We start from the raw sequence: 18,495 nt of genomic DNA, 5'->3' as shown, positions 1-18,495 counted from the left end.
TTCATATCTAGCTGCTTATGTCCTCCAAGATGGTATTCAAAATGAAACCTGGGTGACTGGAGGCAGTATACCAAGAAAGCCAGAGTGCACAGTCCCAAGCATGCTTTAAGATGGGATTGAGGAACTTTTTTGCCCGTTTTAGAGAGGGCTGCATTTCCTTGCACACAATATTTCAGTGTCTGTGTGCCAGGAGTGGGGGGCTGGGAGGGAGAGATTGTGATGGTCTTAAAATCGTCACCACCCACACTTCCAATCTTTCTCGCACAGACAGAGCCAGAGTCGCCCCACACTCTCACTCATGCCCATCCATCCATTTACACACATCAAAAGGAGTGTCCATTCTCTCTCCTCCCAGCTGCCAAGGAAAATCCAAGCCCCAGGTGCAACAATTAGGCTTGTCACAGGGTGGGAGGGAGAAGTTCTTACTGGTGCCAATGGGGAATATTCCTCCTATATCTAATTGCTGTCTGGGTCTGGAGCCAATGTAACGCACGAGCCAGAGGTTTCCCCAACCCATTTTAGGGGTTTAAGTGGGGATTCCAATCCAAAGAAGTGATAGTGGGTAGGGAACTGGGAGCAGTGGGTTTTTCATATTAACTACCTGCTGGGAGTGGCAGATTGTGACATATCTGAGGTAGTGGAACTTCAGCTGCAAAGAACCCCACAGTCCCATTAAATACAGTGGGCCTTGCAGTGCAATCATGCAGTTCATGTTTACTTGGGGGTAGTTCAACACACTCTGATACTTAGGGGGGAATGGACTGCCTTCAAGTCGATTCCGACTTATGGCGACCCTATGAATAGGGTTTTCATGGTAATCTGTATTCAGAGGGGGTTTACCATGGCCTTCCTCTGAGGCTGAGAGGCAGTGACTGGCCCAAGGTCACCCAGTGAGCTTCATGGCTGTGTGAGGATTCGAACCCTGGTCTCCCAGGTCGTAGTCCAACACCTTAACCACTATACCACACTGGCTCTCATTCTCATACTTAAGCCTGTACTAAATATAGGTTATTCCTTTAACCTCTTTTTGTCCCTTTGCCTTTCGTTTTATGATGTTTACAATGCTTCTGATTCTGTGACTTGTTGCTTAGCAACGTTTATGAATAAGAGCCAGGTCTTTCCCCCTTCCTCTTTGCAGGCTGGGTCACACAAGCAACCTAAGTTGTGGACAACAGCAAGGAGAAATAATTGCTGAAAGCTATGTAAAATTGTCATTCAGCTTTGAATTAGGCCTCCTCATGGCCAAGTATCTGTTCTTGGCTCCCGGGTTGCCTTTGCCCTTTAGTCCTCTTTCTCCTGAAGCTTTTGAAGAGATCAAGTGCCTTGCAGGCAAAGCCTGGAAACAACACACTCGAGAAGATGCAGGCTGTTCCACCACCTATTCTGGGGCTTATGGAAACACAGGGCTGAACGTATTCACCCATTGCCATGTCATTCCCTCCTCACCTACCAGGGTACACAAGCCTCATCCACCAGAGTAAGCATTTTCTTATAGGGAGGTCAAAGCTGGCCCCGCGATGAAAGGCAGCATCATGAAAAGGCAGCGGGGGAGGAGAGGAATGGGAAGGCAGGAAATGGCATCTGACAGTTCTGTCTTCTGTGTGTCTACTCACAAGTAAACCCTGTTCAGTTCAATGGGACTTATTTGCCAGGTAAGTGAAAGGATTGCCGCATGAATGTGCAGCCAACCCTTTCAAAGGGTTAGGCCTAGCCAGAGGTGGGGGTGGAGATATCATGGGTGGTATTCAATGTTGGCCTTACTCAGAGTATACCCATTAAAGTTAATAAGCATGATGGACTCTGGTCCATTAATTTCAGTGGGTTTACTGTGAGTAGAACTTAGCTGAATACAACCCTTTGGCTCTACTTCAGGCCACAATAAGTCTTGGACTGGCCCTGGTAAAAGCAATCTTCTATAACTCAAAGAAGGTTCTTGTACAAGTCCCTAGATAATTAACTGTTGTGAAACTTTCCTCCGAACACTTCAGCTGATGTGTAAAGAAAGCAAAATGCACCCATCAGGCAGCTAAATCCAGTCGGGGAGGATGGAGAGTAGAAGATGGGTGAACAGCCTTGGGCTTGGATATTTGTTGTTGTTTGTTTCCCCTGAATTTATGCTCCTTGCATACTGCTCTGGATCCAATTAGTGCTGTGTGAAAGTGAGCATGAAACTGTTAGCTGCACATTCTGAAAACGGCTGGTTTGCTGAGATGCAAAGTACATTACCTCGCAAAATGATCTGACATTAATGAGATAAATATAGATTAATATGATACAGCTAACAAGGACTTATTTGTCATTCCAAGCTTGTAAATACAGGAGGAAAGATTATGAGTGAGTGTTATATTTGTTGGTGGTAGGTGTCAGCGAGTCAATTTTTGCTGATGATCATATGAAAGCTGGAAGCAGCATTTTATTTTTCTTGACCAAGCGCTCTTGTTAATTTGTGAAAATGTTTTTGTCTGTTCTGTATCATAGAAATATATTTTTTTCTTCAACCCAACCTCTTTCCTTTCTATTGGGGTGCTCAAATTCACTGGGAGAGCATTAACTGAGATCTAGAACAGTTTTTAAAAAATCATTTTAATAAAAAATAATAATAATAAATTTAATTTCTTCGTCGCCTATCTGGCCAATGGCCACTCTAGGCGACTTACAAAATTATTAAAATACAATTAATAAAATACAGTAATACAATAAAAACAATAGATCTACAACAACAATATTAAAACTGGGTAGGAGGCATTACAATTATATCGATTAACCCTCCCCGGATACCCCGAAGGCCTGCTGAAAAAGCCAGGTCTTTAAGGTTTTCTGAAATACATTTAGGGAAGAGGCATGCCGGAGATCTTGTGGGAGGGAGTTCCAAAGAGTGGGGGCCGCCACTGAGAATTCCCTCTCTCTTGTACCCGCCAATCTGGCTGTTTTTGTTGGCAGGATTGAGAGAAGGCCCTGTGTGGCCGATCTTGTCGGGCGGCATAATTGGTGGCGTTGAAGGCGCTCCGTGAGATAAACTGGGCCGAAACCGTATAGGGATTTAAAGGTCAATACCAACACCTTGAATTGGGCTCGGAAAACAACTGGAAGCCAGTGTAGGTCGAACAACACTGGTGTGATGTGATCTCGGCAGCGACTATTCGTAAGTAGTCGAGCCGCCGCATTTTGTATCAGTTGTAATTTCCGGACCGTTTTCAAGGGTAACCCCACGTAGAGCACAATACAGTAGTCCAAACGAGAGGTGATCAGGGCGTGTACCACCAGTGGGAGCTGATGAACAGGAAGGTAGGGTTGCAGCCTTCGTATGAGGTGTAGTTGGTACCAGGCTGCCCGGCTCACTGCCGAAATCTGAGCCTCCATGGACAGCCTGGAATCAAGCACAACCCCAAGGCTGCGGACCTGGTCCTTTAGGGGTAAACTCACCCCATTGAACTTCAGGTCAATGTCACCCAACCTTCTCTTGTCCCCCACAAGTAGTACCTCGGTTTTATCAGGGTTCAACTTCAGCTTGTTCCTTCCCATCCATCCACTCACGGATTCCAGGCAGTTGGACAAGGTCTCCACAGCCAACTCTGGTGAAGATTTAAACGAGAGATAGAGCTGAGTGTCATCCGCATATTGATGACACTGCAGCCCAAATCTCCTGATGATTGCTCCCAGCGGCTTCATATAGATGTTAAATAGCATGGGAGAGATAGAGCCCTGTGGCACACCACAATTGAGAGGCCAAGGGTCTGATACCTCCTCCCCCAATGCTACCTGTTGGTACCTGTCGGAGAGAAAGGAATGGAACCACTGTAATACAGTGCCTCCAATTCCCAATCCCTCCAGGCGAAGCAGAAGGATACTGCTTTGGCCAGCATTTGTCTTCTGTAGAAGAATTATGTATAACTTGAACACTTTCATACCAGACTGTGAACATGAGCTGGTTTGGTAAATAGCAATTATCAATTTGCTCTCTATCATAGACATTTATTTATTTATTATTTGATTTATATCGCGCCCTTCCTCCCAGCAGAGCCCAGGGCAGCAAACAAAAGCACTAAAAACACTTCAAACATCATAAAAACAGACTTTAAAATACATTAAAACAACACAACTTTAAAAACATGTTTTTAAAACACTTTGAAGAGATCTTTTAAAAAAGGTTAAAAAACATTGTTCAAAAATGGACTGCCTTCAAATCGATTCCTACTTATGGTGACTCTATGAATAGGGTTTTCATGGTAAATGGTATTCAGAGGGGGTTTACCATTGCCTTCCTCTGAGGCTGAGAGGCAGTGACTGGCCCAAGGTCACCCAGTGAGCTTCATGGCTGTGTAGGGATTCGAACCCTGGTCTTCCAGGTCGTAGTCCAACACTCAAACCACTATGCCACACTGGCTCTAAAAAAAAGGTTAAAAAACATACTGTTGTTTTTTTAAGTTTAAAAACGTATAAAAAGCAGTTCCAACACAGAATCACACTGGGATAAGGTCTCAACTTAAAAGGCTTGTTGAAAGAGGAAGGTCTTCAATAGGCGCCGAAAAGATAACAGAGATGGTGCCTGTCTAATATTTAAGGGTAGGGAGTTCCACAGGGTAGGTGCCACCACACTAAAGGTCTGTTTCCTATGTTGTGCAGAACGGACCTGATAAGATGGTATCTGCAGGATAAGTACATAAGGTACTAACAGTTTTGTTAAGCTCAAAGCAGGCATTATTTTCACAAGGAGGTACTGAAGTTGCTAACCATGAACAGGGCTTTGATTCTATGCACAATTCCTTAGAAGCAAACTTGCTGAACAAACTGGGACTTCTGAGCAAGCCATGCATAGGATTGTGTTGCAGGTATTGTAAAAAGCACTATTAGTTTTGTACCTAGCAAAATGATCTAATATAAGATTTTTTCTAAGATTTATGTAGTGTCACCTCTTGTTTGAGCTACAGGGAAAACTGCTATTTGAAACCAACGTTTTTAAAAAATATATATTGTATTGAAGTTTTATAATACATGAAAGAGAGAATAGCTGACATCAACTTGTATATACTATAAAAAATCAAAATAAAAAGGATTAACAAAAATAAACAGAAACCAATAACCAAATGGAGCATAATTACACAAGTATTTTCAAAAAGAGAAGGCATATTCTGCTTAACAGAAATAATATTAATACATTTATTTGTTATATCACACAATTCAAGACAGTAGTCAGGTTCAAAAAAGTAAAATTGCCATGTATTGATAATGCACTAAGATTTAACATAGTATAAGACACAGATTTATCCCAACTTGTATCTCCATAGAGAAGTGTTAGCCCCTTAGGGAAGCCTCCGCTGCCATCTTGGGTGATGGGAGAGGTAGGTGGGGCGTGCACGTGGACTTATTAAAGCCTGCGCTGTCTGTGCTGGGTAGGGTGCCTGGGAGCTCTATCTCCGCAATCCGTGGCAGGGTCGGGTTGTGGGACTCAATGCTGCAGCCTATCACGGAATGGGAGTGCCACCCTCCCATCCTAAGGAGGGCCCTCTGGGCTGCAGGGGCCCTTGGCTAAGGCCCAACCTGGCCGCCCTCTGGTGTTGGCCCTGATTGCAATTCAGGGCTGTAACAATACTTTGAAACCAAAGTTGAAATGTTAGGAGTGTGGAAAGGGTTGAAACACCTTTGTGACTTAGGTTTTCAAATTGATACAGAGTCGAAGCAACTTGCATGTTTTAACAAATGAAAAACTTTCTTTGCATGATTCCATACTTTACTAGATGAAAAAAATCCTTCTCCAGCCATGGGGATGGGGAGTGGTGGTGGATAGGGTAGCTGAAAGATCTTGTTTATTTTCAAAGGAAAGAAGAACTTGGGGGGGGGGTTGTTTGTTTTATTTTGACAGGATGAAAGGGTACAAAACTGGTTAATGATTTCCTAGAAAATGGAGAGGCAAGGTTAAGGTATAACAGAGTCCCTTTGCTTTATATTTCTTCCCCAGAGAACTCCCCCCTTCCCCATCACTGACCTCCATGGGGAGGGTAGACTGCAAGAGAGGTTTGTTTACTGGTTGACTGGGAGCAATGCCCTGAGGGCTAGGTCATGTGCGTGCCCTCTTTTACACTTATTTACAGCAGAATTTCCAGATGAGAGGTGGCAGAAGCTGCTGCAGGGATGACCCTTGGGAAGAGGGTGGGACAAAACTTTCAGCACAAGGGCCACATTTCCCTCTGGGCTACCTTTTGGGGGCCATATGCCAGTGTGGGTGGGGTGGAGGCAAAAGTGGGCAGAACAATGAATGTACGTTTTTCCTTTGAACAGCAGGCTAGTTTGTACACACTCTTGCCCATCCCTCCATATCCTCTATGCAGAGGCATTATCTGAGTTCAAGGACACATTCCAGCCAAGGAGAAACACCTGGAGTGTGAAGCAAGACCAATGAGGGGTGTGGCTTCAGAGAAGTTCCAAGGGCCATACAGAAAGGTCTGAAGGGCCACTTTCAGCTCCCAGGCCTCAGGCTCGCTACCCCTACTTGAAAGGACCATTCAGAGCAGATAATAAGGAGCTAAAACTGGACCTGCGGCCCTTCTTACCATTATGGTGAGGCCTATACATCTGTGACTGTGTTGGGATTTGTTTATTTTTTACCCCAGTGTCTTTTGTGCAATGGGTGACAGCCAAATCTGCTGCATGATGTGCCCTTCTTACTCTGACCTAGGATACTTTGTTCCTGTTGCGATATTAAGTCCTGTACCCATAATGAGAAGGACAGGGGCCCCTTCCCAGAAAGGCCAGGGGCACATGCGTTGGGCTCTTTCCCTCCTTTTGTGGCATCTTGTCTCCAAAAGCTAGTGGCTGGTGCCCAACGGGACTGCCTCATGCTTGCTAGTGGTACCTCACTGTGCCATCTGAGATTGACCACCAAGCCTCACTAAACGATTTGACCCTATTCTGAAAACAATCAAGTGTGGTAAAAACAGCTTTTTCTGCAAATTTGAATAAATGCATTAATGTGCACTGCAAAAATCTGTAAGCATTTGGAAGGGTTTCCACTTGGTGGTAACAATCCTGTGTCTAAAGTAATTGTGTGCAAGTAGTAATATGGAAAGAGATGGCTAATGGCATAGCACTGACCGTATAAGAGAAGGCCTTGAGAAAATAATGTGTATCATTTATAGTTAATGATAGATGTAGAAAAAGTTGCAGTGCATCTTATGCTTATAATAAAAAAATGGCACTTGCAATAATAATAATAATAAATTTAATTTCTTCGTCGCCTATCTGGCCAATGGCCACTCTAGGCGACTTACAAAATTATTAAAATACAATTAATAAAATACAGTAATACAATAAAAACAATAGATCTACAACAACAATATTAATATAGCAAAATTGTTTGCTATAGCAGTGAGGCAATACTCAAGAAATCTTGGAAGCTCCTGGGTGGTCAGAGCAAGAGCCTCCTGTGCTTTGATATCCTTTCTTGTTAGTAAGAATACAGTTAATTCCCCATGTGCTTTTTTATGTACATGGTGTCAGTAGGGAGAAAATGATCTCATTGTTTATCCCAAATTGCATCTTATGATGAAGAACAGCTGCTCATATTTGTTACATATCACACAACAGGAGTTGTACCCATAAGTCAAAATAGGATTTTAACGGACACATAGAGAGCCTTGGGGTCTCAGATGTGGCAGCCCATGTTGTTGTCTAACGTTCTGTCCCATACAGGCGATCTAAGGTTCTGTCCCATACAGGAGGAGGGGAACTGAGGCCTGATTTGTATGTTACTGGTTTGGCGTTGGAGCTGCTTCCATATGGTTGGATCTCATATTGTTCTGGAAATGCTTAAATGCGAGAATTGTGTGGGAGAGGCAGCTCCTAGGAGGAGCTTCCATAATGGCACTGCACCTGCTTGAGGGTGGGTCACTTGATACTTGCCTTTCCTGTTTGATTCCACCATGTTAAGTTAGATGTATTTGTTTTATTTAGATATCCTGCTCTTCAGGACAAATTCTCAGAATGGCTCCCAGTTCTTAAATCAAGATGACAATAACAAAAATGAAGCAAAACAAATAAATACAAAAGGGCACCGTGGTCAGATAAAACCAGAGTTTAAAACAACAGACCACAAAAGCCTAGGACAATTACACTACGGTCTACTACGAAGGCCCTCCTCCTGGTCCCGACCCATAGGGAGGCCCGGAGAGTGGTGACAAGATCTAGGGCCTTCTCAGTGGTGGCCCCCGGACTATGGAATAGTCTCCCCGAGGAGGTGCGCTTGGCACTGACATTATCATCTTTTCGGCGCCAACCTTCCTCTTCTCTGAGGCATTTTAATTTAAGTCGACTTAATTTTAAATTGTTGTATCTGATTTTAGATTGTACAGTTTTTATATACTTTGTTCTATTAGATTGTGTAATTTTATTGTATTTTTTTGATGTTCACCGCCCAGAGAGCTATTGCTAGTCGGGCGGTATATAAGTTTAATAAATAAATAAATAAATAATTAAAAAAGGGTTTTCGTCTGGCACTGACAAGCCAAAAGACTCAGCCCTAGGCTAAATATCTCAGGTCACTTTTCTGATTCTGATGGCAGTGGGATGGAGAAAGACCTCCAGGCAGATCTTAAAACATGAACAAGTTAATATTGGGAGAAGTGGTCTCTGAAGTACGTGGGTCCTACCTCAGCTCTTTAGAGTTTTGTAGACCAGCTGCTTTGAAAGCTGTTTAGTGCTTTGAATTGTGCCCAAAAAACAGACTGGGAGGCAGTGTAGCTGTTGTGAAAACAAATGTACTAATGCATTCCATTTGCCTGAACCCCATCAGTAAGCCAGCAGCTGTAAATGGTTTCTGGAGACAGCTTCGTTCAACACATACCATGCTAATCCAAATGGATAACTGTGACCAGGCTGCCTTTGACCAGGAGGAGGTCTCAGCTGATGTACCAGCCTCAGCTGGTGAAATGTAGTTTGTGGCAGAGAAGCCACTTGGGCCTCCAGAGTCAGGGCTGGGGCTAACAACACCTCCCAAACCGTGAACCTGAGCATTATTCAAATCATAGAATCATAGAATCATAGTGTTGGAAGGGGCCTTGTAGGCCATCGAGTCCAACCCCCTGCTCACAGCAGGAAATCCACAGCTAGAGCATCTCCGGCACATAGCTGTCCAGCCGCTGCTTGAAGACATCCAGCGAAGGGGATCCCACCACCCCTCTAGGCAGTCGGTTCCATTGCCGAACTGCCCTTACTGTCAAGAAGTTCCTTCTAATGTCCAGTCTGAATCTACGCTCCTGCAACTTAAAACCATTAGACCTAGTCCTACCCTCTGGGGCAGCAGTGAACAAATCTGTACCCTCCTCTATGTGACAGCCCTTCAGGTACTTAAAGAGTGTAATCATGTCGCCCCTCAGCCTTCTCTTCACCAGACTGAACATGCCAAGTTCCTTCAACCTTTCCTCTTCCTAGAGCAGCCTGGAACTGAACTGCAGGGAAGCTGCTGCTAGGAACTGGACCATAGGTGTAGGTACTTGATGCTTCTTATTTCACTACACAGAGCTAATCAGAGGGAGGGGCAGAGCTTGGAAAAGTTACTTTTTAAAACTACAGCTCCCATCAAGCTCAAAGCGGGGCCTCAAATGTAAACACTGGTTAATTTTTTGCCATTTGAAACTTTTTGCAACATGTTTTTATGTGCATTGGGCAAAAATATGACACATGCTCTCAGACAAGAGCTGACAATTTAGGCAAATAAGAGATGATTTGGTAAAAGAAATTTTTTTGTTAACTGATACAGATTTTGTCATTTTAAAGCATTTAAAATGTTCACAAATATTAGTAAAAATATATTAGTTCTGATGGCACAAGATTAGACTGTGACGAACATGGCCTCTGAGATCAGCTGATCATATAAACAAACCACACACTCTAGTTTTGGTGCCTTATTTTGTTTTTGTGTGTCATCATTTTTTATTTCTATTATGGCTACTTTTTATTACTGTTATGGCTAGGGGACTCAAAAGTCCGAAGTGACCCAGGCCTCTCTGGTCTGCCACTACATAACACTCATTTTTGGAACACTATCGTTTCATAGACCTTCATAAACTGCTTAGAGGCTTTTTACAATCAAGTGGTATATAAATGTTGCTAAATAAAATAAAATAAAATAGACCTCTCTAGGGAGAAGACACAGCACTGCAATCAGACTGATCCTTGAATGGCTGACTAGAATCCTCCCTGTACTGGCAATATGTGACCAGAGGCAGGGGGAGTGCCCAGAGGTATAGCACAGTTGGAAGGAGAGCCTGGCTGGGAGTCCAGAGTCTGTGAGTTCAAATCCCTGCTCATGTCTCCTGGGCGTCAAGGGCCAGCTAGAGATCACCCCCACAGGGAGTGGCCCAGGGGTCACGTGCTCTGGCTGCCACCTGTGCAGCCGTGGACAAGCTGCATAGTCCCAAGGAGCCCAGTTGCCCCACCAGCTGGCAGTGGCGGACAAGGAAGGGGCTGGCTTGTGCAGCTGTGGCAAGCTGAGCAGGTCCTAGCCAGCTGGGGAGGACTCGCCTCAGAGGGAGGCAATGGTAAACCCCCTCTGAATACCGCTTACCATGAAATCCCTATGCATAGGGTAGCCATAAGTCGGGATCGACTTGAAGGCAGTGCATTTCCACTGCCTCTGTAGAAACTGCCTCCACAAACTTTCAAGGTGAGTAGGAATGGAGGTTACTGCAGCCATGGAGCTACAGTGAGTCCCTCTCCACACAGTGTAGCCGCCTAGTTAAAACCTGTAAAAGTGTCTCAACCTGCAATGAACTTTATACACTCCTTGCCTCCTGCCACCCTGTGCCTCCTTGCTGTACCCTCTAGAAGTTCTCAGTTAATGTTACTCATAGGCAGCCAAATAGATCTTATACCAGCATTGCACAAGTTTGTGGAACAGACTCCAAGCAGCCAATTATGTTAGCTGGGCATGATCTGTGGAAAGGATGAGAGTAAAACTGCTGATGAATTGATGGCAATGCCTTCTCTGTTGCTCTAGCTCAGTGGTTCCCAACCTTTATTATTAGTTGTTGATTCATTTATATACCGCTTGCATGCCAAAATGGCTTCTAAGTGGTTTACAACATAAAATCAATGATAAAACATACAAAATTAAACTATGCAATTACAAGTCAATCAGAACATTAAAACATCCTTAATTAAAGTATGCAATAAAACAAGCTAGTTAAAACATTTTTTCTGGCCCCTTAACAACATCATAACACATACAAATTGAGGAGGAGAAGGCTTTTCCATCCTTTTATCTCGGGGGGGGGGGTGGCTGCCGGAAATCATCTGCTGCATTTCTTCGTGCTAAGATTTGGCTTGAGGCACAGGAACAGCACCAACAACAAAAGATTTGGCCACTCTTTGCAGGCTGTCTGCCTATTAAGAACCTTCCTTCCTCTGCTGTCTTTTCTTCCATCCTGGCAGTTTACAGAGTGCTTTTGCCACAGGTCTGGGAGACATGTGAGATCATGTTAGTTCCATCAGCCCTGCCTTTGTCTTGGAAATTTTGGGTGTACTTACAAACCTTTATGACTATGGGTCCCTCTTTGTAAGCTCAAAATTTTTTGTGACCCCCCTATGCTAATTGTAATTTTAGTCTCTGTTATTTGAAACAAATGGTGTGTAGCAAAATCATATCTCCAAATATCCTTTCCATAAAAAGCTGCCCAGACAGGGAGGTTTTGCTTTCTTTTCTTAATGCAAAGGTCCAATCAAATTGGGATCCCCCTCCCCCCCAACAGTCTGAAGATGTACAGTCCTGTCTTCCAATACCAGTGGGTTACAGGGTTGGACTAAGAACCAGGTTCAAATTCCAGCAGCGTCACTAGCGGGAGTGTGGGTGTGTGTGGACCTCCGGTGTGCACCCTCCCACGGGCATGGACAGGGGTGGCTGGTCTCGCGTGCATGCGCATGCTCGTGCGCACTCACCACACGCTCCAGGCTGACGGTGGAAGGCCCGTCCAGGCTTCACTGCCAGCGAGCGGGCGTCTGCTTTCAGCACGCACTGGACCGGGTGCCGGGGGACCCTTGGCGAGCCCCCAAATCTTGTGCTGAGCACGCACATGCGCGCAAGGCCAGCCAACCCCGTCTATGCCCCTGGGAGGGCATGCGCCAGAGGGGCACCTGTGACGCCCTTCCCTGGCTCTCCCTGTCAGGTTCCTACCTGCTCGTGGTTACTGCCTGTCTCTAGGCACCACCAGGGACTCCACCAGTCCGGACTGTCCTTTTTTATGGTTTCTCTCCCCGCTCTAGCACAGATCTCAACAGATCCCCCTGCTAGGCAGCACCACCAGTCACGTCCTATAACCAGTAGTCTCAGAGACTTGGCCTGAGTCTCCCTCAATTAGGTTACCTCTGTGACTGCGTGCTTAAGCTGTCCCAATCCCTTTGATTTACTCAGACTGCTTGTGGTATTCTTCCCTTCCCCGCTGCCACCATTTGTTATCCTTCAGCCTTGGTATTTACCTTACCCTCCCTTCTGGTCTGTGAAACCGCAGCCAAGGATCAGGCCTTTGGTAAACCAAAAGTATTTATTGAATAACAAAGATAACAAGATTTCTTTAAAAGGCACTTAAGCATATGGTTACATCTATTCCTGAGGTACTGGTCTTAGTATTAATCCGAACTCCACACTCTCCTCACATCCACCAACTCTCCACACAATCTCCTCTCAAAACCCACCAAAACAACCCACTAACATTCACCACACATCCAGATTCCACTGTCATTCTTCCTTTTAAACTGTCAGCCATTTTAAACATTCAGCCAATCATCCAACATTCTACTGCCCATTCACTCCCCCTTCCTCTTTCATTCTACTTACCATGTATCTCCTATACAAACAGCACTTACCCTATTTACACTAATACAGGAACATCACAGCACCCAGCTGGAGAAGCAGGCCTGGGAACGCCGGCGCGCCTCCCTCGCCCCGCCGACGCTGCTCCAGGTCTCGCCCGCCCGCCTGCGTGCCTCCAAGGAGGAGTTGGCTGCTCTGACCGACCTGGAGCGCTTCTCTGCCGGGCAACGGTGTGGGGTGGGGCGGCTCTGGGTGTCACCCCCCTCATGGTGTCACCCCCCTCATGGTGTCACCCAGGTGCAATCCGCACCCCGGTAGTGATGCCCCTGTCAAATTCCCACCCAGTCATGAAGCCCACTCAGCCTGACTTATCTCAAGTGTTGGTGTAAGGATAAAATGGGAAGGGGGGGACTATGTGCACCACCTTGAGCAACTTGGAGGAAAGCTGGAATATAAATGCAACAATTATTAAATAAATAAATACATTTTAGCTGCAGTATGTGGACCTAAGCTTCAGCCAACCTGCTGAGCTTTTTAAAAATCATCATCATCATCAAGAAGCAGCAATGTGGTAGTGGTGGGGATGCTAGATTGTGAAGACAAAAGGGTGGATAGGTTGAGAAGGGGGTTTAGTGCTTTTAGGCCTTGGGATGATCATCAGAACTGATGACTTGGTTAGCGTGCACTTGGGGAATGAGAGTGGAGCAGAAGACAGATCAGTACACACCCACACACCCCTGCCCCTCTTGCAAGCATCTGCAGGTGCGCATGCATTTGGGGACATGGGAGGGGGGAAGCCCTCAACTGCCACAGCATCTTGGAGAGAGAGTTTGGGAGGGTGGAGTGTAGGTGGAAGAAGGGGGGGATGCTGGCACACACACTTAGCCTCAGAGATGGGGGGCAAGCAAGTCCTGAGCTTCCTCTCTTTGGGTCCGTCTGGGCCAAAGATGAGATCTGGGCAGCCTCGCAAATAAGAATAATTTTTAAAAGGAGGTGGCAGCGAAGCAGGAACCAAGAAAGGCAGGCAGGCCGGCTGCTACGAAGGAAGGAGGAAAACAGTCTGTCCTTGTGACTGTTCTTCTTTTTGCTTCACAAAAAGCCTTCTCTTGTTCTCAGTAAGGGTGTCAGCAGCAGCAGCAGTGCAAGGAGATGGGAGTCGGCAACAGTAATCCCCTTCCTGGTAGCTCCACCCTCAGCATCTTTTGGTGTCTGCCGCATGTTTTATAGGCAGATGCCTGTCCTCGGCATGCTTGAAAGGCACTCTGGTGCTTCAGCAAATGTTCTCCCCTCTCGTTTATAGCAAGGGGGAGGTTGTCTGAAGTGGCAGTGAGGAGCAAACAGCATCCAGGGAGTGAAGACTTTTACAAATAAATGAATAATTCATTTCTTTATTGTTCCCGGTCCCCTCTGGATTACTTTGTGGGGGCCCTGGGGGTCACAGCCCCCAGGTTGGGAACCACTGCTCTAGCTCTTTTCAGAGCTTCTAGGTAATCTGGCTATTCCTTGTGTGTTAAATGTTGATCTGGCAACCCTCCAGCTTGCACATTATCCAATCCATCGTGTCTTCAGAGTTAGCTGTTTCCTATCTTTTCAAGCCCTTTAGATAATACTCAGGATTTCTCTTCTTTAGCCTCGGATCTGATAAAAGAATCACAATTATTGTGTAGACTCTATTCTGGAATGTGTCCTCGCTCCTGTTTACAAGTTAAGGAACACATTCCCTCACAAAGAGAGTGAGATGTGAATATCTCTGTTATCCTGTGGTCTCCTTTATCTTCCCTTACAAAGATTTTCAGTAATATATGCAGTTCTATGCACACTTAAATATATCCATTTTTGTACCCATTACTTGGCTGGAAAACTGCACTGCAAAATTTGTAGAAGTGCACATTTTGAAAGATGCTTGTGTTTTGGTTCACATGAAAGTGTGAACTCAGTACGTTTGCCTTTAAATTTAATAATAATTAATTTATTAAATGTAATAAATGTAATACTAACAATAATTTAAATGTGAACAGGATCTAATTTCTCCACCACCCCTACCTATAAGGTAGCTATAACTGCCTTGTTATTAGGCACAGTGAAGCGGCTGCTTCATGTAGCTGATTGTGGGTGTTGAGAAAGGGCAGCAAAGTGCAAAGTTATTTAAATGATTATTACTCTCTTTTTACTGCCAGGGAGAGGCGCTTGGTGGGATTTTCTGCCTCAGGTGCCAAAATGACTTGGCTGGCCTTGGGAACATATATACACCTTGACTTGGGGGTGGGGGAAACAGACATTTGCAGCTCCACCTCAGGGAGCAAAATGTCTTGACCCGGCCCTGCTATAACTTGTTATAATGCCTAATCCATCTGCAGAGCTCACTTTTATACCTTTCCCTCCAGTAATATCTAAATCACTTATTATCTGTCGTCTTCTGTGTTTTTCCCCAGAGTGTTTTTGACAAACCAGCTTCACCATCTACCTGGAAACTATGGCAATGCTAAACGTGCTGTGACAAGTGACAAGGGTAAAAAGAACGAAATGCAACTCCTACTATTCTGTAGCAGATGAGGTGGTTTTGTAGTCAGGCTTTAAAACATCCATTGACGATGGAGCCATGAAAACCAAGGAAAAACTTTCTGTGTGAGAAGTCCTTGCAAGCAGCTGGAAACGTAACAGAAATATGAAGGGAGATATAAGGACGTTGGATGATGGTGAACACAGCTGGTAGCAGCTGCCAGACTACCTTGGTCTGGTGTGCTGTGCTTATAGGCAAACTCTAGATGGTGCTATAGAGCAATGTTCATTCCAAAACAAGCTGGAATCTAATTCTGCTGAGCAACTTTGAGAGCTGGGTTCACAGAGCTATCTGTACTTGTCACATTTATGTGTAGCATACAGGAGGTTATTCCATTCTCTCATCACAACAGCCTTGTGAGGGACATTAGACTGAGAGAATGTTACCTATCCAAGGTTGTCCAGTGCAGTTCATGCTCTCTGATCCATGCAGAGATTTAAAGCTCTCTGATCACTACACCACATAGTTGCATATCAGGGTGCTTTATGTGACACTGACACTGACTTTTAGAGTTAAATGTATCACTTGTGGTTGATGATATGAGGAGGGCATTAGATAGGGGAGAATTCACCTTTCTTGTCCTCCTCGATCTCTCAGCGGCTTTTGATACTGTTGACCACAGTATCCTTCTACATCGCCTGGAGGGATTGGGAATAGGAGGCACTGTATTGCAGTGGTTCCATTCCTTTCTCTCTGATAGGCATCAACAGGTAGCATTGGGGGAGGAGGTTTCAGACCCTTGGCCTCTCGATTGTGGTGTGCCACAGGGCTCTATCCTCTCTCCCATGCTATTTAATATCTATATGAAGCCGCTGGGGGCAATCATTAGGAGATTTGGGCTGCAGTGTCACCAATATGTGGACGACACTCAGCTCTATCTCTCGTTTAAATCTTCGCCAGAGTTGGCTGTGGAGACCATGTCCAAGTGTCTGGAATCCGTGAGTGGATGGATGGGAAGGAACAGGTTGAAGTTAAATCCCGATAAGACTGAGGTGCTGCTTGTGGGAGACAGGGGAAGGTTGGGAAATGTTGACCTGATGTTCAACGGGGTGAGACTGCCCCTAAAGGACCAGGTCCGCAGCCTTGGGGTTGTTCTTGATTCCAAGCTGTCCATGGAGGCTCAGATTTCGGCAGTGAGCCGGGCAGCTTGGTATCAATTACACCTCATTTGTAGGCTGCAACCCTACCTCCCTGTTCATCAGCTCCCACTGGTAGTACATGCCCTGGTCACCTCTCGTTTAGACTACTGTAATGCGCTCTATGTGGGGTTACCCTTGAAAACGGTCCGGAAATTACAACTGATACAAAATGCTGTGGCTCGACTACTCACAAATTGTCACCGCCGGGAACATATCACCCCAGTGTTGTTCAACCTTCACTGGCTTCCTGTTGTTTTCCGGGCTCAATTCAAGGTGTTGGTATTAACCTTTAAATCCCTACATGGTTTCAGCCCAGTTTACCTGATGGAGCGCCTCCAGCACCACCAATTATGCCGCCCAACAAGATCAGCCACTCAGGGCCTTCTCTCAGTCCCACCAACTAAAACAGCTAGGTTGGTGGGGACTAGGGAGAGGGCATTTTCAGTGGCGGCCCCCACTCTCTGGAACTCCCTCCCGTATGATCTTCGGCATGCCCCTTCCCTGAATGTATTCCGCAAAGCCTTGAAGACCTGGCTGTTCAGACAGGCCTTTGGGACTTCCGGGGAGGGTTAATTTTTTAGGACTAATCGCCTATTACTCTGAACTGCTATTGTTCTTTATTTATAGTTTTACTGTTATATGTATTTTATGTGTATTTTATTATGATGCATTTATTGCAACTAAATTGTACGTCGCCTAGAGTGGCCATCGGCCAGATAGGCGGCTTATAAATTAAATTATTATTATTATTATTATTATTATTATTATTATTATTATTATTATTATTATTATTAATGTAGGACTGTATGTAGAAGAGAACAGCAAGGCCAGCCCTAGACAAAAAGGAGTCTTTGCCGCCCTCTCAATTTGTTCAACTTTATCATACCTTTTTGTTGGTTTTGTTGCATTGTGGACTATATCATCACTTTGGTGTACAATTTACACACATGATTTATCCCTGTCCTTAAAAGACAATTAATATACACGCATAGATCTGGTTGCAGTCGTTCCCACACATGCCATTTTTTGAATGGATGCTGATGTCATAAATTTTCCTGCACATGAAACAAAAAGAAAAGAACTTTAACACAGCTGTGGCCACCCAAGTCAGTTGCCAGCTTTAGAAGTGAAAATGAAAGGTATTATATTTGCACTAGCTTGTTAAGGGGATTGCTGACTAGGCAGCCCAAGACAGAAACCCTCTGAATCGGGTGTCCCTTTAGCTCAGTGCCTCACCAGCCTTGGCATTCCAGGTGCTCTTCCCCTAATTTCAGCCATGAAGACCACTTTTAAAAATCAAATGTACATTTTAGCCAAGGAAGTTTTAAAAACAAAACACACAATTATTTAGATATTACTTCAGACAAATGCTCTCACAGACACTTTACACATTACGGTAGTATTCAACTAAGTCCTACTCAGAGAAGACCCAATGAAATTAATGAACTGTAGTTATTGTATAGAAATAGAAAAGGACAACAAAATAGGAAGAACAAGAGCCCTATTCCAAAAGATTAGAGAAATGAAAGGGAAATTTAGACCAAGAGTAGGGATGTTGAATAATCAACAGGGGAACACACTGACTGACCAAGATGAAATAAAACAAAGATGGAAGCAATACACTGAAGAACTCTGTAAAAAAGATGACAGGATGACAGATTCATTCACGGAGGAACCATATGATGAAGAACCAGAGATTTTAGAATATGAGGTGAAAGCTGCTCTTACAATACTGGGAAGAAACAAATCACCAGGCATAGATGGCACACCAATAGAGTTGCTACAAGCTACTGAGACTGAATCTGTCCAAATTTTGACAAAAAATTGTCAACAAATATGGAAAACTAAACAATGGCGCACAGACTGGAAGCTTTCAATATATATCCCAATTCCAAAGAAAGGGGATCCCAGAGAATGCAGTAATTATCGAACTATTGCCTTAATATCCCATGCAAGTAAAGTAATGCTCAAGATTGTACAACAAAGGCTCTTACCAT

General features: G+C 44.7%; 1 protein-coding gene across 1 annotated transcript in view; it reads left to right on the top strand.

The window, feature by feature from the left end:
- Positions 1 to 1,238: 1,238 nt before the first annotated feature.
- C9H4orf51 (chromosome 9 C4orf51 homolog) overlaps positions 1,239 to 18,495 on the top strand; it is a 28,758-nt gene continuing 11,501 nt past the window's right edge. The window contains exons 1-2 of the mRNA XM_061582937.1: positions 1,239 to 1,477; positions 15,232 to 15,308. Of these exons, the coding sequence (XP_061438921.1) occupies positions 1,239 to 1,477; positions 15,232 to 15,308 (316 nt within the window). The remainder of the gene's footprint in view (positions 1,478 to 15,231; positions 15,309 to 18,495) is intronic.

The sequence above is a fragment of the Rhineura floridana genome, chromosome 9 (genome assembly GCF_030035675.1).
Source record: "Rhineura floridana isolate rRhiFlo1 chromosome 9, rRhiFlo1.hap2, whole genome shotgun sequence".
NCBI classification, from domain to species: domain Eukaryota; kingdom Metazoa; phylum Chordata; class Lepidosauria; order Squamata; family Rhineuridae; genus Rhineura; species Rhineura floridana.
The sequence above is the reverse complement of the archived record's forward strand: the minus strand, read 5'-3'. Positions and strand labels throughout refer to the sequence as shown.